The sequence below is a fragment of the Artemia franciscana genome, unplaced genomic scaffold (genome assembly GCF_032884065.1).
Source record: "Artemia franciscana unplaced genomic scaffold, ASM3288406v1 Scaffold_364, whole genome shotgun sequence".
Classification (NCBI taxonomy): domain Eukaryota; kingdom Metazoa; phylum Arthropoda; class Branchiopoda; order Anostraca; family Artemiidae; genus Artemia; species Artemia franciscana.
In genome coordinates, this window is record NW_027064236.1 from 63,569 (window position 1) to 87,928 (window position 24,360).

The following is a 24,360-nucleotide window of genomic DNA, read 5'->3' on the forward strand; positions in this document are numbered from 1 at the left end:
TATAAATAAATAACAAACAAGCAAGGAAATTAACAACAGTACGAACAAGCACAAAAAACAGAATTCAACGCAAAAAGTACCTAATCTAACTACAAAAGAAATTAATCATATAAAACTTTTTCTTCTTATTAAAGATTTATCTATATATACTCCCACTCGAAATATTGTGGTTGGGTTACTATTTTGTAGAATACCCGGAAGCATCAAATTAATCCCATGCAAATAAATTTCCCGTAAATCCAAGAGCACCGGGCATTTCCGGAGAAAATGATCCAAGTCTTCATCATCATCTTTACAAAGGGGACAAACATACCGCCTATCAGGACCAACTATCATTTTATTTTTGTCAAAGGCTTTTTGCCTGTCCTGGATTGGAAGACAATTTGCCCTAAGCTGAATCCAACGACGTAGAATCATAGCCGGTAAATTAAATTTAAAATAAACTTCCTCCCCAAAACTAGGTTTTGCCTGCTTATAATGTTGTAGGGTTGTAGAATCAAAAACCAGCCCTTGCCAATGCTGAATTTCCTGACTCTCTAATATAAATCGTACCTGGCTTTCTAAATTTGTTGGTACATCACGAGAGAAAAGACCATTATTCCATAAATAAGGCATTCCTACTTTTTCTAGTAATGATTTAATTTGGGATGGCCACGAGGTTTTTAAACCACATTTCAACATCTCTTCATATGCCACTCTTACTAGTCTATCTTCATTAATCTTAGTTAACTTCAACCAGAATCTAAGCATTAAAATATACCTACGTAGCTTTAAAGAAAACAGGCCCATATCACCTTTCAGAATCTGTGAATGAGTTGTCTGATGTAGACCAAACACTCTTTTATAATACTGGAGCTGGAACAGTTGCTGCACCGTTTCTCCCCCCCCATATCTCTGCTCCATATTCTACCACAGGTAAAATTTTTGTGTTAAATATTCTTTTATGCATTTTTAGGTTTTTGATCCCCATTATCGTCGGGTTTTAAATATAGCTGACATGGCCACCCTACCTCTCTTAATTATTTCATCAACATGACTCCTTAGGCTTCCATTTTCCGATAAGATAAAGCCTAAATATTTTATTCTTTTACTTATAAATAGTTCCTTATTATTAAATTTAAATGTATATTTTTCATCGTCCCCAACCTATTACATATCGTGCAAACATCTCGTCCCATTCTGGAGTTGGCCGACACCCCGTTGTAATTTCTACAGCTACTTTACGCACTCTAGGCTTCATTTTACCATTACTAACATCTTCAATATCCAAAAGAGTTGACACACTTGACAATGTCCTCAATGTTAACATACTGAGCTCTTTTTCAATTCTGAGGTGAGTGAACCATAAGATACAACATTTTACGTCTCATTGACCTTCAAAACCCGTATTTACTGGATTATAAAGGTCCTCGGGAACCAAAACAAGTCACTTAAGATTACATCATCTTCACATACAAATATTCGACCATGATAATTTTTTTCAACAGGGAATTCCTCGCTTGACTAGTGGATCCAGAACTCTAGCAATCCCTATTACGTAGCAACCAAAGAAATCTAGAAGAGAATTTGATAGCCTGTATCCTGAAGAAATTTAGAAAAAGTATCGGGCTGGGATTTAAAGGGGGTGGGCCCCGCTTAAAGTGCTTATGGGATACTACTAATAATTAGATTTCAGGCATGGATTGGAGTCCCTTCAATGCCCCCCGCCCAGAGGCCCTATGGCCTTTGAACACAGTCGTTCCTAATGGGCAGCCAGGACGGTTGTCACGGGAGCCGTGGTTGGGGGTGCTGCGTTTGGAGAAGTGCCCAATTTGATTAGATCTTTTTGCTTATATTCGAATCGGGAGGAGACCCTGTAATTAATTTTCCCATGGCCCCACTAACCCTAGGAATACCTATACCTGTGAAAACCAGTTAAAGACTAACTGAGAGAAAAAGAGGAATAAAATAAATGTCAGGGTTATAAGATCACTCAGCAAAAGCTAAACAAAGGTTTTGCTTTTGTGGTTTTTGAGTAACATTGGGTATTTTTTGTAAATTTGAACATGGCTGACAGTATCCTACAGATGTTAGTATGTTATTTCATACCACCACCTAGTAAAAATAAAAAAAAATACAATATAAATGTAAACATTTATTTACGTTCCCTCTTTTTAAAATTACTTTAAATTGAAACAAAATTTATTTCCCAGCCCAGCAACACTCTGTATTTATATACGTTTTTAAACTAGTCAGCATTTGCATACAATAGCACAGCTTAAGCTATTTGATAATAAAGTTCAACTAAAAGAATCTACCCATTTCAGGAATATTTCAGGTTCCAGGTAAACTTAAGAATTTTAACTGAAATCCGAATTTTAATAATTCAAAATGAAGCTAGTACTGAATTCTTCTTCTTTATTATGCTGGTAACGCTGACCAGCAATGGTAAGCAATGGTAATATCGACAGTCTTACGAAAACGCACAGAGCTGTGAAACAAGGAACAATAAACAAAAAGTATTATTTCCAACTATGCTCGAAAACACTTATTTCTCAGAATAATTTAGAAATTTGTTGTGAAATATCTACCAATATTCAGAACAAGTCCATGATCTCCAGAACTACAGCCTTCATTAAAGGACACAACAGGACACTAAATCATTAAAGGATTCGTGAAATTAATAGAGCAAAAAATTCAATTTTTGCTAAAAAAAAAAAAAATCTAAAAGGATACAACTGGAACGCCATGTTTATATACATTTTTGAACAAGTCAGCTTTCTCCATATTATAGCATAGGGAGACCGACTATAACTGGGAAATTCACCTTTTTAGTGTCTAAATGTTCCGTAAAAAATCTGAAAGCACCACTGAAGAGCCACCATCTAGTATCCCACACGTGGGTGAAGTTCGGTCAAGATGACAGAAAACTTTCTTCAACAAGTTTGAAAAAGTAAGTCTTTATGGTTGTTTTTTAATTCTCATAATTTTCAATGCTTGACCATGTCTGAACGCCTGAAGGTAAGAAACCCATACTGGCTTCAGGTGATAGTGAATTCATCAAGATTTAGATGGTGCTAAGAGTTTGTAAGTTTACTAGTGCTATTTTCGAGACCAGTAAAGAAATCCAAAAAACGTTGCCACCAGGGAGCACTGGAACAACAGGTACAGTAATAACTGGGACACCGTGTCTGACACAGTCTCATTGTGTCCCAGACACCTGACTGAGTGTAAGGTACGCTTCTATATATATATATATATATATATATATATATATATATATATATATATATATATATATATATATATATATATATATATATATATATATTATATATATATTTATATATATTTATATATATATATATATATATATATATATATATATATATATATATATATATATATATTTATATATATATTTATATATATTTATATATATATATATATATATATAAATATATATATATATATATATATATATATATATATATATATATATATATATATATATATATAAATATATATTAAATGGATGAGATAGGTGGGGGCAGAACATATATATATATATATATATATATATATATATATATATATATATATATATATATATATATATATATATATATATATGTTTATATTTACATATATATATATGTTTGTATATACAAGGGGGCTCAAAACTCCATCTCCCACCCTCAAAAGTCTTGAGTTTAAAAAATATGTCCTAAATACTGCATACAATTTGGTGTATTGATCAGGTTGTTCTTCCATTTTGAATTTATGTGGAATATAGATAGATTTATCTAACTGAGCAAATTTACAAAAACATCGCTGTGCTGCTTAAAACTGCCTTCCTCTTGAAGATTTTCAGATTTCCTCCCTTCTACTAAAATCTACCCTTCACAAGAAATAGCGAAATTCAAGATTCTTTTCTAATCTATTCTTGGTATTAACAATTCTTGACTTAGTCATAAGCGAAATAGTGGGTGATGACCCTTTCTCAAAGTCCACTGCCCCTTAGAAAAATAGCTTTAGTTTTCTCATCAAGGTAAAAAATAAACAACTAAGAATCCTGCTTTCAAAGCCGATTGTTTTTAAGCAATGTTGTTTGTGTTTCCGTAAAAAACAAACTTACATCTTTTGTTCCTCCAGCTTATTAAGCCAAATTGTTCATTTCTTCTATCCTCTGTTCGTTTTCAAATCCCGTATATTAAGATTACTGCTATGGTTGAGACTTCTTACACGTATTTCGTATGAAAAGAGTGCGTTCTTTTTTTCGATTAACAATCACAATATTAGCTCCACTTTCATTTCATAACAAGCAGACTTTTCTTTCAGGAGCTCACAGAAAATGCCACGAATTTATGGGAAAAAGACAGGAAAACTTTCGTGGAACGATGATCAAATGGAGGAAGCGATTCAGTCTGTTGAAGCAGGAATGCCGTTGAGACAAGCTGAATCAACTCACAGCATTAGTAAATGTTCTATTTAAAGACACAATTGCAAGCTAGCCACCCTGCTGAAAAGGATGCTAGGTCACTTGTTCCAAATTATCGTCACAGATAGGTCTTCACTGGTGAACATAAGGCTAAGCTGGAAGATTACCTCATGCAAACTTCCAACCTACATTACGGCTACCACAGTACTCAGTTCCACCAGTTTGCTTGTAAGTATGTGCTCGCGAACTATCTTGAATGCCCCTCCACATGGGATACTAAATGGCAGGTGACACGTCACTAGATGGATTTAAAGCTCGAAGCCCTTCTTTGATCTTGCGTGTTCCCGAAGCAACAAGCATAGCCAGAGGAACAAACTTCAACAAGCGTTTCTTGTTGAAACTGAAACTTTTCATGGATAACTTGGAAAAAGTTAATGTAGAGCAGAAGGTTTCTCCTTCTCAGATCTAAAATGTTAACAAAATTGGGTTGACAACTGTTCATCAGCCTTTGAAGGTTTCGGCCAGAAAAGGAAAATTTAAGTTGGCCAATGCACTTCTGGGGAACGTGGAACCTTTGTAACTTCGATTGGCTGCATACTTGCCATAGGAAACCATGTTCCACCGCTCCCAATATTCCCGAGAGTGAATTTCAAGGACAGGCTTTTAAGGGGAACTCCACCAGGATCCATCGGAGCTGCAACCCCGAGTGGGTGGGTAAATGAAAGCGTTTTCAACCAGTGGTTTGATCATTTCCTATTTCATACTGAACCTTGCTCCAAGAGACCTGTGCTGCTTTTGATGGACAACCACAGGTCTCACTTGAGTGTTCACGTTATAAAAAAGGCCAAGGAGAAGTTTTTGACGATTTCAGCCTCCTCCCCTCGGCATTGCTCAAATCAACGATAAACCGCTTGACCTGTCGGTGTACGACTCTTTGAAAAATTACTACAACAAGGCTTACCACAACTGGCTAGTCAACCACCCTGGAATTCCGATTAGAATCGATGATATAGGGGAGCTCGTAGGAACTGCTTCCCCACTTGCTTTTATTCCAAAAAATATTATTGGTTAGATCTTCAAGCCAGGGGTCGAGCGCTTAAACAGATCAGCTTTCGACGAAAAAAACTTCGCTCCTTCAGATTTAACCGACCGGCCGGCACCAAAGACCACGGTATTCTGCAGAGAAGGCAGGCAGAACCCCACAAAACGAGGCCACTGGTGATGTTTCTGGCTGTTCGAAGGTGGCAGTCCTTTCTCCATAAAAAGTCGAGCCTCTTCCCAGGAAGAACAGATAGAGCTGCCAAGCAATTCGTTTTTCAGAAAGATTTGAATGACTGAATTTTTTCTATAGTTCCCCCGAAAGAGTCTTTCAGTAATGTCTTTTAAGAAACATTTACTGATGTAGTTTTATGACGTTTTTGAATACTGCTTACTTTTATACGTTTATATTCGAAAGTTCAGTAAAACAGTCTGAGAATATGTACCTACCTTGAGATAATATTATGTCCCAGTTTTCCCCATCAGTTTGCCCCAGTTTCGACGGTATGGCGATAACTGAGAAAAACAACTAACTTTAAAATGTTTTCAGTTTCAAAAAAAAAGTCGGCAAAAATTACTGGAGAAACTAGAATGTTTAGGCTATTGGCTGATCATTGAAGCGTTTAGATAGTTTTATAAGGACCTGAGCAATACCCAAAAGAAAATTTTTGGTCCAAGTTATAGACGGTCTACCCTACTCATAACAGTTCGATAATAAAAATATCTTGAAGCAAAAAAATTAAGCAAAAAAGCAATAAATATATATTTTTTTTCATAAAAGGATGTAAGTTTAATATAGTTCAAGTCTTACGAACACCCTGATTTGGGTACTTGATGAGCCTTTGCCACGCATGCTAAATTTAAAAAAAAGAAAAAAATGTTAAAGCGTTAAAGTCATTGCTCTTGCATCTAAAATGATCCCAGCTCCAAGACCTATTATGGGCGGACCCACCAAATTGAGCAGAGACTCAGGCCACCAAGGCCCACAGCCTCCAAACTTAAGAGATACAGCTCGTATAATTTTAATTTTTTTTAAAGAAAAACTTGATCATTATCATGGTAAAAAAATGGTTTTGAATATCAACAGATGTTTAAGAAAAAAAAAAAAAAAGAAATACGTGTTCAAACTTCCTCCTTGGATTTTTCCTTGTTTACTAATGAGCAAAATTAATAAATATTATCTTCTTCTGAGCCAGCTCCAAAATCAACCAATTCAGTCAACAAACAAATAATAGCAAACATATAGAAGATGCTTCTTTAATCAGATCTGAGCATATTTACCTTAGTACAAACCGAATATAAATATTTGTCATGGGAACCAAAGAATACTGATTTTCCACAATTACTGACGAACGGTGATGACTTAATCTCTCCATCAGTCTTAAATTCCCAAAGGATTGAGCCATTGATAGATGATATAGCGTAAAGATTTCCGTCATAGCAACCTAAAAAACGGGAGGAAAATTGAGGAGAGCTTTTCGTAGTGCAATATGACCGATTTGCGTTTTAGTTTTTTGAAATTTTAGCACCAAAGTACTTGGTTGACTTGAGATTATGGTTTTGCCAAAACACTGAACAATTTTCCTAGGTCCTAGGCAAGGAAATGATTTTCCAGGGTCCATTAAGTTTGCTGACAACAGGTCCTGAATGGGTATCCCAATTTTACGCGAATGAAAGAACTAAAGCCAAACTGGCCGGCCATGACAAAAAACACAAAGAGAAAGAGAGAGAATTCTCAAGACGAAGAAAACAAATGGGACTTCGGCCAGTAGAAAAAAATCCAAAACTAAAGCGACACAGACATTTAGCCTGTTTCATACAAACTAAAACAACCTAAAATTAAATAAAATCTAAACCTAAAAATCTTGATATGATAAGCCGTTCCAAAAATACTGCTGATATGCCCGTATCAGTAATCTGTATACACATGTTGTGTGCTTTGATTTAGTTCAAATTTCCCCTCAACATTTCCTCCAATATTTTTTTTTCAATATCCTCAGCCTTAGCAGTACTAGCTACAGAACTATTTATTTTAGTGATAGTGGTGGTGGTACTAACACTTGTGATAGCACTGAAAATTCCAAATTAATATACTCAGTCATTCTTTTGTTACATCTTTTTGACAACTTATGCACACATGATATGTTATGGTTTAGTTCAACACTCCCCGAAAGACTTACCCCCGGGGGGGTTGTTGGTTTCTCCCAAATCACTTTGACTATTAAAAAGGGCAATATAGCTTCCAATTTAAATCAAATGATACACATCTGAATTTAATACGACCATCCATTCCATAAAAACCTTATATGCCCCCAAGGCATAATTTAAAGCCCTTGCCCCAGGGCTCTGGGTAGTTGTGCCAATCCTGAAGGCATTTTTATATGTTCTTTAGACCATTTAAACAAAAATTGTCATCGCAAAATTTTAATCAGACGCGTTTAGTGACAATAGGGGTAGTTGGGGGGGGGTTACTTGATCCCCATCACTATTGACTCTTAAAAGAGAACTACAGCCTTCGGTACATACCTTTCCTCAATAGCATACACTATATGTAAACAATAAAAACTTGCATAGCTTGCAACTCTTGCACTGAGGCCTCGGGGGGGGGGGGGTGGTGGTGACATATCCAAACGCATAATTACTGAGCTTTTAAACAATTCTACAAAAATGATGTCTCAAAACTTTTTTTTGATGTTTTTTTTTTGTAAATGATGGGCTAGGGGGAAGGGGGGGAAAGGTATTTGGTTTCCCTCAATAACTTTGACTCTTATAAAGGGCACTATAACTTCCAATTTAAAATCAAATGAGATCCAACTGAATTAAGTACGATAGCCCCAGGGCATAATTTAAAGCCCTTGCTCCAGGGCTGTGCCAACCCTGGAGTCATTGCTATATGTTCTTTGGACCATTTTAAACAAAATTGCGATCGTGCAATTTTAATAAGATTCGTTTGATGAAAAGAGGTCTAGCTGGGAGGGGGGGGGAACTTGGCCTCCATCATTATTGACTCTCAAAAGGAAACTAGATCTTCCAATTCCAGTCAAATGAGCCACCTTTAAAGTTTATACAACCATCCCTTCCATAAGAACCTTAAATGCTCCAGGGGCATAGCTTATAACCTCCAACCTCGGACTCGGGGGTTTGAATCAACCCCATACGCCTTGTTATATGATCTTTTAGACTATTTTGCATAAAAGGATTTTCTCAAGACATCTATTTGATACATCCTTGGGAAAACACGACGTGTTTATGTGTGTGTGGGGGGGGGGGCTGCGATCTGATCACTTTGACTCTCAAAAGGGGCACTGGAAATTCTGACTACCAATCCAATGAGTCCCTTCCAAAGTGCATACGACCACCCTTTCTATAAAAGCCTTATGTGACCCCAGGGAATAACTTTCAACCCTTGCCCTGAGAGATGCAGGGGGGGGGGGGTGTCTTCCTCAGAGACATAATTTTCCAGACCCTTCAACTACGATGAAAAAATTATTATCTTCCAATTTCGATTGGGAGGTTAAGGAAAATGATGAGCACGGGCAAAGGGGGGGGGGGGGGGTTGATTGCTCTTAAATCCTTTTATCTCTTAAAAAGGGCATTATAACTTCCAATTTCAAATCAAATGAGTCCCATCTGAAGTTTATACGACCGCCACTTCCATAAGAACCTTATATGTCCACACAGCATAACTTACAACCATATACCTCGGGCGCTGAGGGAATTGTCAACCCTAGAAGTGTTATTGTATATTCTTTAGACTATTTTGAACAAAATCGCTATCTCTTAATTTCAACCAGATGTGTTTAATGAAAAGAGATGTTGTCGGAGAGAGGGAGGGGGAGGGCTAAATGCCCTCCATCACTTTTGACGCTTAAAAAGGAACTAGAACTTCCAATTTTTAACCAAATGAGCCTCTTCTAAAGTTAAACAACCATCCCTTCTATAAAGACATTAAGTGACCTGTGGCACAACTTATAGCCTCTGTCGGGCTCTGCTGTTTTGTATCACCCCAAAAGCCTTGTTATATGATACTTGACTATTTTGAATAGAATAACTGTCAATTTTTTTTTATTAGATATATTTCAGTAAAACACGGCGTGTTATGGGAGAGTAGTGGCCCTCTGATCACTTTGATTTTTAAAAAGCGCACTAGAAATTCTGATTAACAGTCGAATGAGTCCCCTCCGAAGTATATACGACCATCCTTTTTATAGAAAACTTTATATGCCCCCGGGGCAAAAATTACAACCCTTGCCCTAAGAAGTGGGGGCCGGGGTGTCTTCCTCAAAGAAATAAATTCCCGACTCTTAAACTGCAATGAACAAATTGTTTTCTCCAAATTTTGATTGGATGATTCTAGGGAAACAACAAGCATGGGAGGGTGAGGGCCTGGCTGCTCTCAAATCACTTTTAAGTCTTAAAAAGGGCACTATAACTTCAATTTTAAATAAAATTAGCCCCACCTGAAGTTTATACGACCACCCATTCCATAAAAAACATATATGCATCCAGGGTATGACTTATAACCCTATCCCCAGGCATTGGAGGGCTGTGTCAACTCTAGAGGCCTTGTTACATGTTCTTTGGACTATTTTGAGCAAAACCACTATCTAACAACTTTAATCAATTCACTTGGTGAAGAGAGGTAGTTGGAATGAGGGGGAGGGGCTAGCTACCCTCCATCGATTTTTGACTCTTAAAAAGGGACCTATAACTTCCAATTTTAAAACAAATTAGCCTCCTCTAAAGCTCAGACAACTATCCCCTCCATAAAAACTTTATATACCGCGAGGCATAAATTACAACCCTTGTCTCCAGGTTCTGGGGGTTTATTCAACCCCAAAAGCCTTATTATATGATATCTAGACTATTTTGAATAAAATGGCTATCTCAAAATGTCCATTAGATGCATTTCGGGACAATACGACGTGCGTGAGTGTGTATGGGGGGGGGGTAGCTGTCTTCCGATTACTTTGACTATTAAAACGGGCTTTAGAGCTTCTGATCACCAATCCATTGAGCTCCAATATTTATATGACCAAGCTTTCTATAAGAACCTTATATGCCTCCAGGGCATGGTTTACAACCCTTACCCTGAGGACTGGGAGGGATTTGTCATCCTCAGACATAATTTCTGGAAATTTCAACTACGTTCAACAAAATGACTATCTCAAATTTTGATTGGAATTGTCTGGGGAAATGGTGGACGTGAGGGGGGGGGATTTGCTCTCCCATCACAATTCCTCTCGATTCCCAATTGAATGTGCCTTTTTTTAAGTTTCCTTTGCAACACTTTCTATAAAAGCCTTATATACCCCAAGGGCATAACTTACAGCCCTTGTCATGAAAGCTGTGGGGGAGGGGGGAAATTGTCATATTCAAAGACATAATTTACAGACCTTTCAACTATCCAGGAATTCCAGTTTGTAGCTACTCTGTAGACTTTTCCGTAACAAACCATAAAATTACCAGAGGTTCAATTTTATACAGACCCTTGGTCTACTTAGCACTGCCTACGGAATGGACAAAATTTGCTCTATCAGATCACATAAAATAAAGTTTAAGTCATGCTAGCGTGAAAGGTTCTTTGGTGTAGTGTGAAAGCACCGTAAAAATTATGGACATCTAGATATTATTACGCTTGTACTAGGTTCAAACACATTCGATTTTTGTCTTAAAGTTCCCTTAAAGTTTTAAAAATCCCTTAAAGTTTTTATTGCCATTTTCAAATTCAACCTTTCAAAAAATCGTACGTCTTTTAGAGCGAAAGGCTTAAAATTTCAACGTTTTCCTAGCAATTTCCACGGTATTTTTTTGCTCAAAATCCTTTGCGTCTGACCTAGCATTAGATGAGGGTGCATTGAGATAAACGTGTTTTCGTGTTTATGAACAACGGAGATGAAATAAAGTACTCTTGTAATTCGAACTACAACAAACACCTGTAAAACATTTTTAGTTATTCAGCTATGAAAATATTCGTAGGAATATCCCTATTTTGTGCGACTTCATAAACTGGTAAAATTCTAGTTAATTGACTTCTTGTTCTTTCTATCTCAGAAAGGCTTTAGGTTAGGAAAATGAAACTTTCAGGGATGAATCTACAGACTAAATTATGTCCCGGGAAGGTATTTTGAAGCAACTACCTCCACTCCTTCTCCCTCTAGAGGGCCCTGAACTTTGATGACCTTTAAAAATACATGTGTTATAAAAGTGAAACCTTGCAAAATAGATCTTCTGCTTAACTGAAGTACAACACAATTGTTTTCAGCTTCATAACTTTGCTCAATTCCATTTTATAAGGTTTTAAGGATATGCAAATACATTTCCTAAATTTTGGAAAAAAAAACATTGTGACTCAAGATTCTACCCAAATAACAGGAATTGATTTTCAGAACTAAAGGCAGAGAAAAAGCAACTAGTAACTGAAAATTAAGGTAAAATGTTGTTTTGTCAAAATTTCAATAGGTATATAGACCTGTTATGTAGGCAAATTTCAGGGCCCTCTAGAGGGAGAAGGAGTGGAGGTAGGTACTTTAAAATACCTTCCCGGGACATACTTTCTAAATGAATGATAAACTTTCTAAATGAACCGTAAAAGAATATCTATATGGGCTGCGACGCAGTGCTTAAGGGGATTCAATATCTTAAAGAATTGCTCTATCTCGTCCGTTTTAATCTTTTTCAGTTTGTGTGGCTAAGAATTGATTGAACGGTCTTTCTATAACTTGTCGAGCTTGGATAAGCGACAGAAAACTAGAAGCCAAAACATACGTTCCCGGATATTCTAGATAAACCATTTAACTTCTCTTGTTTTGTGCCAGAGATGGAGATCTACTAAAATTATATCGTTACAAAGTGTAAATTTTTTTTTTTGGAAAGGAATGGAGTTTTCTTTTTAAAGTTCAGGAAAGGGCAGTTCCTAAAAATGTTCTAGCATATCTGCTAGGGAAACACCAAAAATAAGCTCAGCAGCTTTGAGAGTTCCCTAAGGAACTCTAATTCACTTTGATTGAAATCCGTGATAACACAATTTCACTGTCTTTTTAATCAAATTTCGCAGTTAAACCGCAAATCCTCAGTAGCTTTCAATACCTAGTATCCTTAGAGAGTTGGCAAATACACCGTTGCGGCTCGCAAAATGATTTTAGGGTATCGAATCTTCTTTAGTCCTTACGATCGTAGAACAAGAAAAAGGAGATGTCTAATATCCTTATTGAATTAAAATCAAATAGTTATGGGAATCAAGTTATGGGTATTTGTAGAAAAAAACCAAGACAGATAGTCCAATTGAGTGAGAGGCAATTCTGGCATTAGCCCCCCTTATTAGGATTGTATTAAAATGATGTTAGTTCATTTGTTAAAAGATACAGATATCTATTATCTGTCCATGCGTCATTGCTATGGCAGTAGTAGAACTAAGGTAAATAGTCATAGACCTAAGATAGTCATAGAACCAATAGTTTTCCAAGAGTTTGGTTAAATGGTACGGTTAAACGGCGGGAGTAAGTGTGTCTCTCTTATTGGACCAATACTTGTTTGTTATCTTTTAGAAAGTCACGCCTGCCGGTCTCTGGTAGGTTGACCAAGAATTTAAAATTGATACAGGGCCGTTAGATTGCCTAGAATGAGAGGTAAATAAGGCACGCCTACCTATGGTCTTAGGCAGGTTGAACCAAGAATTTAGAATTGACACAGGACCGTTAATTTGCCTGGGATGACAGGCAAACAAGCATCTAAAGTCAAAATTGGGCCATTCTGCAATGAGTGTCAGGCAAGGCGATTGATTCAATTTATAAACCTTAGACATTTGCACTAAATAAAAGTTAATTTAATGTCAGTTAACCAACAAGTTGACTGGAATTGCAAGGAGAATAAGCATCCAAAGCTCAAAAGAGCCTCCTGTCTGCCTAGAATGTTAGGCAAGTGAACCCAATTACAAGCTAGGACAGTTGAACTAAAAACACTGAATGAAATATTGGTTGACCAATATTTAGTTGACTGTCTGTGTTTGTGTCTTGGGTTTGACTGTCTAGGCTTGTCACAAGCTCAGGTAGTTTTACCAACAAAAATGTCCAGATAGTCAGTAAAATGGCATTACCCCAGACAAGGCAGCTGAGAAAAAAATTGCCTAATTAATTAATTACAAATTTGTAACCGGAACCGCTGCCGATAATCCACAGACTATATCATGTTTATACCTGTCCATAAAAATACGGTATGTTTTCCCTTGATTACAACGTCACACTTTGTATCACAGAAGCAGATAAAATGAATGGCAAGAAATAGGAAAAATGTTATTCCTACATAATGTCTCCGCCCTTTGCAGTTCTGTGCAATTAAACATATGACTGTAATTTTTCTTCATACTTTCAATACTTCTGCAACAAGAGGAAAGCTGTCACCCCCTCCCAGACATCAATAGTTCCCATAAATGAAGAGGTATTGTCTTCAGATGGTTCAAGCACCTCCTTCCACCACACGAAATCCAATGTTCCTCTCGAGTCCTTACGGCCTACAAACTGTATAACTGTGGCTAGCACAGTAGACATTCTCTAATAATTTCTTTTGTATCGAACGAATATCGCGTAGAAGTAAGGCTTTTGAAACTGGAAGGGTATGAATCTACTATCTGTCTCGTCAGTGAAAAAGACTTATGTTTGGCGAGGAAATTTTCAGAAACGATGGAAATGTAAAGTTTTGTCGATTTATTAGATAGTTCATGGCTCAGAATCAGTCAAGTATTTACGGCGTAGTTTTTCTGTTTTTTTGTCGAGTGGGCGTAGACAAATAGTTTACAGTAGCTGATGACGTCCATCCAATTGATAGAGTGAATCGTAAATCCAAGATTTGAGGTTCTCAATTTTTCATCTGACAATAACATGACCATCAATATGTTAGGTTTTCACCGGGAAAGATCGAGACTAGAATGGATTATAGCTTTTTTAGTTAGTCTTAGAGAAGATCGTTTGTACAGGACTAAATTAAGATATTGCAGGACTCATTGAGTGACCAAATTTTGCTAATCCAATCATATTTATCAAATAGTATATTTCGTTGAAGTGTCGTAGCAAATATATAGAAGGCTCCCAACATAAGGCATCTTACCTAATGCGGAACTCCTATATCGAATAATGAATTCGAACAAAGCGTTGGAATAGAGTTAAACATTTTAGTTTTCAATCAATATTTAAGTTTCTCAGTCAAACAGTTCGTGGTAACGAACTGTAGTAAGGAGCGACCCGGCTCAATAGTAAACGAAACTCTAAAAAATGGAATTTTGATACCAATAGTTAAATCAAAAGAATCACATTTTAATCCTGATTTTAAATATATAAGTATCATCAAGATCAGTTTCACCCATCAAAAGTTACGAGCCTGAGAAAATTCGCTTCATTTTAGAAAATAGGGGGAAACACCCCATAAAAGTCATACAATCTTAACGAAAATGACACCATCAGATTCAGCGTATCAGAGAACCTAATTGTAAAAGTTTCAAGCTCCTATCTACAAAAATGTGGAATTTCGCATTTTTTGCCAGAAGACAGATCACGGATGCGTGTTTATTTGTTTTTTTCCCAGGGGTGATCGTATCGACTAAGTGGTCCTAGAATGTCACGAGAGGGCTCATTATAACAGAAATCAAAAGTTCTAGTGACCTTTTTAAGTGACCAAAAAAATTGGAGGGCACCACGGCCCCCTCCCACACATAGTCGAAAAACCTCACCATAGTCGAAAAACCTAATAATCCTGTCTTTAGGGACGACTTACTCCTCCGCAGTCCCCGTAGGAGGGACTGCAAGTTACAAACTTTGACCTGTGTTTACATATAGTAATGGTTACTGGGAAGTGTACAGACGTCTTCAGGGGGAATTTTTTTTGTTTAGGGGAAGATTTGAGGGGGAGGGGTTACATGGGAGGATATTTCCATGGAGAAACTTGTCATTGGGGAAGAGAATTTCAATGAAGGGGGCGCATGATTTTCTAGCATTATTTGAAAAAACAACGGAAAAATAAACATGAAAAGTTTTTTTCTACTGAAAGTAAGGAGCAGCATTAAAACTTAAAACGAACAAAAATTATTACGCATATGAGGGGCTTACCTCCTCGTTATACCTCACTCTTTACGCTAAAGTATTTTTAGTAATTTCAACTATTTATTCTATGACTTTGTGATTCAGAGCTCATTCTTAAGGAATTGGTAAAAAATTTAAGCTTTAGGGTAAAGAGCGAGGTATCGACGAGGGTTGAACCCCCTCATACACGCAATACAAACTACGAATATAGAAGTTTGTTACGTAAATTAATTCGTAAGTTACCTATATTTTTTGCCAGTGAAAACGTTTGTAAAAAATTAAAAGTTGTAGTTGCTTTTTTAAGTAATCAAAAAATTCGAGGGCAACTAGGCCTCCTCCCTCGCTCCTTTTCTCTCAAAATCTTCCGATTAATTGCAATTAATTAATACGCAAATTTCTTTTTAATTATTTATGTGCAGAGAGCCAAGATCAAAACATGCATTAATTCAAAAACGTCCAGAAATTAAATAAAAAAAATAAGTTTTTTTAAATGAAAGTAAGGAGCAACATTAAAAATTAAAACGAACAGAAATTACTCCGTATATGAAAGGGGCTTTTCCTCCTCAACGCCTCGCTCTTTACGCTAAAGTTTGACTCTTTCTCTTAACTCTATTTTTAAAACAGTAAGAAACTTTAGCGTAAAGAGCGGGGCGTTGAGGAGGAAAAGCCCCTTTCATATACGGAGTAATTTCTGTTCGTTTTAAGTTTTAATGTTGCTCCTTACTTTCATTTAAAGAAACTTGTTTTTTTTTATTTAGTTTCCATAAAGCTCGTTCACAATGGGATTGTGCGAACGCCAAAATTTAGCTATTGTCAGATCTATTCAAAATAAGACATCAGAATTGCCAAAATTGCCAATTCAAAATTGCCTACTTTTAGTTCTTAGAGATAAATATATGTTTAAATTCCTATAAAGTTTTTTTTTTCTATACAGCTAACAATTGACAATGATTGACCGCTCCTAGCCAATTCTAAGAAAACTGATCTAATTAAATTGAACCTTGGAGCTGGCTCTAGCCATCTTTGATAGTTAGCTAGATTGATTTTGAATGAGACTGGGACTAGCTAAAATGTTGACAATAGCCAAATATTGGTGATAGCTAAATTCATGTATTACATAAATCACATTGCGAACAAGACTTCACACGAAACAAAAGTTTCAGTTTATAGTTACTAATTATTTGACAACGTACAATTAAAATTGCTTATTTACTTCCGTAATTGTTTATACGAATTTAATGAGCAATGAGCAGTTATTCCAAGCTATGGAGTCTGGTTGCTGCACTGCACACTAGCCTATTAAATAATAAAGGCTTGCTTACTTTTAGTTTTAAAATTATAATCACACAAATGATATCAACATACAGAATCAAAATTTGACTGTAAATTCACTTCGTTGTCGAAAACAGAAAGATTTCCGCAAAACAAAGCTCGTGTATCGTCCGAAAGGACCCTCCGTGGGTGCGCGCGTCACAAATGAGTACTCGACGCCACAGGTCGAGAACCGCTACCCTAACTTTTCAACTAAAGAAAGGGCGATAAAACTAGATCTATTTATCAGAGAGCCCGTGATCATTTATACTTAAGATCCCAGGGATTAGTAACACCAACAAAAATTAATGCTTGACACTTAACATCTATTTGTAAGTACCTCCTAGACGAGAAAAGTCCGGAACGAAAGGGCTTTGAGGCAAGTACCGCAATTAGAAGGGGAAACTCTTGGAACTCCATTCTATTCGTACCTGTTACAATAAGTTACTCTAGGCTCTCGGACAGATCATAATAACTAACAGTGACAAAAGCAATTATTTGCAATATTACACTATCGATTTCTAAATTATCTCACAGATATCAGCCTCCCGACAAATTATCACAAATATCAGCCAGTCCGTCAATAATCTTTTTTTTTATAATTTTTGTTTTAATTTGTTAAAAAAATTAAATACATTTATACTACCAACGCAGCAAGAAGATCAATTTTTAATTTAGTACCCGATAAAATGTAAAAATGGAAAATACAGCTAATTCTAAACAACTTAGGCCTAGAGAATTCCATAGTACATGCAACAGCAGGTAATGTGTAAGATATTCCCTTTATACCCAGCTCATTGAGCGTAGAAGTTCAAAAATAAGATTCAAGCTCTCATAAATATGTGTGCAAGTGTTTTTTTTTTTTTAAGATTTCTCTTGAGATATTGAAATTCCATGGAAAACAAAAAGGGGCGGGGGGAATTTAGACCTGACCATACCACTGCATACGTCTTTAACCACATAATCCATTTCAATTTGCATGTTTAAAAGTAAAAATAAGGAAGTTATTATGCTCTAGAAATCATTATTTGTCAGAAAAATGATCCCCCCCCAAAAAAAAGGCTTTACCTAAAAGAGTGCTCTTTTTGCTTTAAGGATCTCCTCCACCCAGGAGAAGTCTACCTTCTCAGGGATTAGAATTTCCTTCAATAGCAATCGTATCAAACGGACGGCAATAACAAGTAGGTTCAGGCTTTATTTGAACAATTGCTGAGCGACATTTTTGGCTGAAGCTATGTAAAGCTTTTGACTTCACATTACAAGCAAATAGCTTCTACCGATTATGCACGCCAGCGTTGGGGTTTAGGTTATTGTGGGAGCTAATCCTCAGAAAATTTTTGTGTTAAAGTGTCATTTTTTCGTGTTTAACGCCCCTTCCCCAATATTACAAAAAAAAATGGGAGAAGATACATAATTTTATATTCTGCGTCTGAATCCTCTATGCCTGGTCCTGTCAATGTTAAAGAGCAATAGAGCAAAAACAAGCTTTTATGGTCCGTATCTCACACAGAGCTTGAATATGAGAAGGGCGCTCTAACAAAACTTTTAAAATCGCTCTGGACGAAGGCACCAATTGCCGAGTCTGATTAGAATTTTTATTTTAAAGATTGGCTTTAAATTATTCATTGATTTTCATTTTAGGGGATGAATTTATTTTTTCTTACAGATAATTTTGGAGCATAAAATGATTCAAAGAGTTTAAGATCATTCATTTAAATAGTTAGTTAACAAGAATTTCAAAGTGCAAATTTTAATGACTATTTAGGCCTAAAGATTTTTTTTTTCTAGTGTTTTAGGATATTATCCCGGAATTTTCTTCGGGAGTTTTCACACAGTTCCTGGAAGGATTCTCGTTCCCTCTCCAGCTTCTACAGACACCTTTAGAGCAACAATTTATATTTCTTGTTTTTATCCTTAATAGCTTAAACATTAGTTCTTTATCAAAGACATTTACAAGGATTCAAGCTTCTTCGTCTAGCTTTGAAACACAACTAAGAAAATATCTAAAAGTCACGTTATTTCTTTATAGTTCCTTTTTACATCCCAACAAAAAGCATGGACTACACCCGAGATAAACTTAAATTCAAACTGAATCTATGCAAAGGACGTTTTCATGGAGATAAAATGGTAATTTAAAGACGACAAAAACAAGCCTCGGAAGCATTTCCTCAGACAAAGATGCAAAATCTTGGCCATTAAATAGAAGGTCACCGACTTCTAATCAAGATTTATTCTATAATGAGTTTCTACTTAAAAACTAAAACTACAGGATGAAAATATATTGCAAAAAGGGGGCTATATTTTATAGCCCCTACTCCTATTGTAGACAACTCATTGCAACAGAGAGCCAACTGACACAAGCAAAACTGCGCAAAATCTTCCTCCACATTACCTGCTCTAAGCTTCACCCTTGACTCCCTCCCATGGGGTCCTAATTTCCTTAAAATCCCTTCTTATAACTTCACATTATAAGTATATTGTAAGTATTATTACTGTATATACAATTATTTTACAATAAAAACTATATTATAAAATGTGTGCCTTATAGCCATGCGGTGAAGGCTGGGACTCTTTAAATTAGCACCCTGGGCTCTGCTCTTTTCCTTATCTATATATATAAAAATAAGTTGTCTGTCTGTGGATGGATGGATGGATGTGTCAGGTGACGTCACCTGAAAAAACTGGATTAGGTGACGTCAAAACTGAAAAAACTAAAAAAAGGCAAAAACTACAAAAAAAACTAAAAACTAATAAAAAAAATAAAAAAGCTAAAAAACTAAAAAAACTATAAAGGTAAAAACCAATAAAAAACTAAAAAAAAAACTGAAAAAACTAAAAAAAGGCAAAAACTACAAAAAAAAACTAAAAACTAATAAAAAAAGTAAAAAAGCTAAAAAACTAAAAAAGCTAAAAAAACTAAAAAAAGGTAAAAAACTAAAAAAAATAAAAAATAAAAAAAACTAAAAAAAAGGAAAAAACTGAAAAATAAGCTAAAATAAAGGTAAAAACCAATAAAAAACTAAAAAAAAAGGAAAAAACTAATAAATGACGACACTCAAAGAGAAAGCGACCAGGACAAAAGGAATGTTCGATTAGCAATCAACAAAGCACCGGGACACAGGGAGTATAAATGACGACCAGGACATAAGAAAAAAAAAAAAAACTATCTATATATATAAAAATAAGTTGTCTGTGGATCTGTGGATCGTGGATCAGGTGACGTCACCTGAAAAAACTGGATCAGGTGACGTCAAAACTGAAAAAACTAAAAAAAGGCAAAAACTACAAAAAAAACTAAAAACTAATAAAAAAGCTAAAAAACTAAAAAAACTAAAAAAAAGGCAAAAACTACAAAAAAACTAAAAACTAATAAAAAAATAAAAAAGCTAAAAAACTAAAAAAACTAAAAAAAGGTAAAAAACTAAAAAAACTAAAAACTAAAAAAAAACTAAAAAAGGTAAAAACTAAAAGAACTAAAAAAGAAAAAAATAAATGACGACACTCAAAGAGAAAGCGACCAGGACAAAAGGAATGTTCGATTAGCAATCAACAAAGCACCGGGACACAGGGAGTATGAATGACGACCAAGACACAAGTAAAAAAAAAATTAACAAAACTAAAAAGAAGGTAAAAACTACAAAAAAAACCAAAAAGAAAAAAAAACTAAAAACTAATAAAAAAACTAAAAAATCTAAAAATCTAAATAAACTAAAAAAGAAAAAAAAAGGAAAAAAATAAAGGAGAAAAACAAAACTAAAAAACGAATGTATATACAGACCGGTACACCGGGATACAAATGACGACCGGGACACAGGGAATATAAATAACGACCGGGACACAGGGACACAACTACAACGAGGACACCGGGGGAAACAGGGGGATATAAATGACGACCGGGACAAAAAAACTAAAAAGAAATAAAAACTAAAAACTAATAAAAAAAACTAAAAAATCTAAAAATCTAAATAAGCTAAAAAAGAAAAAAAAGGAAAAAAATAAAGGAGAAAAACAAAACTAAAAAACGAATGTATATACAGACCGGGACACCGGGATACAAATGATGACCGGGACCCGGGACACAGGGAATATAAATGACGACCGGGACACAGGGACACAACTACAACGGGGACACCGGGGGAAACAGGGGGATAACCTGACAATCTATTTATATGCAAAGACAATGGGACAGCAAAGAATGTTGTATATTCGCAAGTTTTACGTAGTTAAAACCATATATATATATATATATCTATATTCACAGGTGGGACATAGGGACACAACTACAATGGCGCGTAACTATTATGGCGCGTAACGACTTACGCGCGCGGGGGGGCTTGGGGGGGGCGCGAAGCGCCCCCACCAACTAGGTGTTGGGGTGGCGCGAAGCGCCACCCCAACAGCTAGTATATCTATATATATAAAAATAAGTTGTCTGTGTGTGGATCTGTGGATGGATCAGGTGACGTCATGTTTGTTCGCATATGACGTCTGAATTATTTCACACTAATACAAAAGAAGAAAAAAACTAAAAAAGGTAAAAACTACAAAAAAAAATAAAAAGAAAAAAAACTAAAAAAGCTAAAAAACTAAAAAAAACTAAAAAAAGGTAAAAATCTAATAACTAAAAAAAAAAATGAAAAAAATAAAAAAAGGCAAAAACTACAAAAAAAATAAAAACTAATAAAAAAACTAAAAAAGCTAAAAAACTAAAAAAACTAAAAAAAACTAAAAAAAGGTAAAAAACTAAAAAAAACTAAAAACTAAAAAAGAAAAAAACTAAAAAAAAGGAAAAAACTGAAAAATAAAAGAGAAAAAGAAAACTAAAAAAATATGAATAAATATATATAAAAATAAGTTGTTTGTGGGTTATGTCTGTCTGTCTGTCTGTCGAGTGACGTCGTGTTTGTCCGCATATGACGTCTGAATTATTTCACACTAATACAAAAGAAGAAAAAAAACTAAAAAAGCTAAAAAACTAAAAAAAACTAAAAAAAGGTAAAAAACTAAAAACTAAAAAAAACTGAAAAAACTAAAAAAAGGCAAAAACTAAAAAAAAACTAAAAAAGCTAAAAAACTAAAAAAACTAAAAAAACTAAAAAAAGGTAAAAAACAAAAAAAAACTAAAAACTAAAAAAGAAAAAACTAAAAAAAAGGAAAAAACTGAAAAATAAGAGAAAAAGAAAACTAAAAAAATATTAATAAATATAAAAAATATAAATATAAATATAATATAAATTAGCAATCAACAAAGCACCGAGACACAAATGACGACCGGGGCACAGGGAGCATAAATGACGACCAGGACATAAGTAAAAAAAAAAACTAAAAAAACTAAAAAAATGGTAAAAACTACAAAAAAACTAAAAACTAATAAAAAAACTAAAAAATCTAAAAATCTAAATAAACTAAAAAAGAAAAAAAAGAAAAAAGGAAAAAAATAAAGGAGAAAAACAAAACTAAAAAAACGAATGTATATACAGACCGGGACACCGGGATACAAATGACAACCGGGACACAGGGAATATAAATGACGACCGGGACACAGGGACACAACTACAATGGGGACGCCGGGGGGCACAGGGGGATATAAATGACGACCGGGACACCGGGACACAAGGAATATAAATGACGCCCGGGACACTCAAAGAGAAATCACAGACTGGAACACCGGGACACAAATGACGACCGGGACACAGGGAATATAAATGACGACCGGGACACAGGGACATAACTACAAAGGGGACGCCGGGGTGCACAGGGGGATATATAAATGACGATGGCGACTCAGGGAATGGTCGATTAGCAATCACCATCAACAAAGCTCAAGGGCAATCATTAGAATCATGAGGTATAGATCTGAATACGGATTGTTTTCCCATGGACCATTATATGTTGCATGTTCAAGAGTCGGTAAACCTGACAATCTATTTATATGCACAGACAATGGGACAGCAAAGAATGTTGTATATTCGCAAGTTTTACGTAGTTAAAAACATATATATATATATATATATATATATATATATATATATATATATATATATATATATATATATATATCTATATTCACAGGTGGGACATAGGGACACAACTACAATGGCGCGTAACTAATATGGCGCGTAACGACTTACGCGCGCGGGGGGGCTTGGGGGGGGGGCGCGAAGCGCCCCCACCAACTAGTATATATATAGTATATATATATATATACTATATATATATATAGTATATATATATAGTATATATATAGTATATATATATATATAGTATTAGTATATATATATATATAGCTAGTATATATATATATATATATATATATATATATATATATATATATATATATCTATATATATAAAAATAAGTTGTCTGTGGATCTGTGGATCAGGTGACGTCATGTTTGTCCGCATATGACGTCTGAATTATTTCACACTAATACAAAAGAAGAAAAAAACTAAAAAAGGTAAAAACTACAAAAAAAACTAAAAAGAAAAAAAAACTAAAAAAGCTAAAAAACTAAAAAAAACTAAAAAAAGGTAAAAATCTAATAACTAAAAAAAAACTGAAAAAAATAAAAAAAGCCAAAACTACAAAAAAAAATAAAAACTAATAAAAAAACTAAAAAAGCTAAAAAACTAAAAAAACTAAAAAAAACTAAAAAAAGGTAAAAAACTAAAAAAAAACTAAAAACTAAAAAAGAAAAAAACTAAAAAAAAGGAAAAAACTGAAAAATAAAAGAGAAAAAGAAAACTAAAAAAATATGAATAAATATATATAAAAATAAGTTGTTTGTGGGTTATGTCTGTCTGTCTGTCTGTCGAGTGACGTCGTGTTTGTCCGCATATAACGTCTGAATTATTAAAAAACAAAAAAAAACTAAAAACTAAAAAAGAAAAAACTAAAAAAAAGGAAAAAACTGAAAAATAAGAGAAAAAGAAAACTAAAAAAATCTTAATAAATACAAAAAATATAAATATAAATATAATATAAATTAGCAATCAACAAAGCACCGAGACACAAATGACGACCGGGACACAGGGAGTATAAATGACGACCAGGACATAAGTAAAAAAAAAAAAACTAAAAAAACTAAAAAAATGGTAAAAACTACAAAAAAACTAAAAACTAATAAAAAAACTAAAAAATCTAAAAATCTAAATAAACTAAAAAAGAAAAAAAAGAAAAAAGGAAAAAAATAAAGGAGAAAAACAAAACTAAAAAACGAATGTATATACAGACCGGGACACCGGGATACAAATGACGACCGGGACACAGGGAATATAAATGACGACCGGGACACAGGGACACAACTACAATGGGGACGCCGGGGGGCACAGGGGGATATAAATGACGACCGGGACACCGGGACACAAGGAATATAAATGACGCCCAGGACATTCAAAGAGAAATCACAGACTGGAACACCGGGACACAAATGACGACCGGGACACAGGGAATATAAATGACGACCGGGACACAGGGACATAACTACAAAGGGGACGCCGGGGTGCACAGGGGGATATATAA

General features: G+C 34.9%; 1 protein-coding gene across 4 annotated transcripts in view; it reads right to left on the reverse strand.

Annotated features, from left to right (window-relative positions):
- The window catches only part of LOC136043185 (beta-alanine-activating enzyme-like), a 149,190-nt gene that overhangs the window by 51,919 nt on the left and 72,911 nt on the right, over positions 1-24,360 (reverse strand). For all 4 annotated transcript variants that reach the window (XR_010621568.1, XM_065728119.1, XM_065728117.1 and 1 more), the window contains one exon: positions 6,740-6,903. Coding sequence is in view for 3 of the 4 variants with exons in the window: in XM_065728119.1 (XP_065584191.1) it covers positions 6,740-6,903 (164 nt within the window). In the remaining variant the exon portion in view is untranslated. The remainder of the gene's footprint in view (positions 1-6,739; positions 6,904-24,360) is intronic.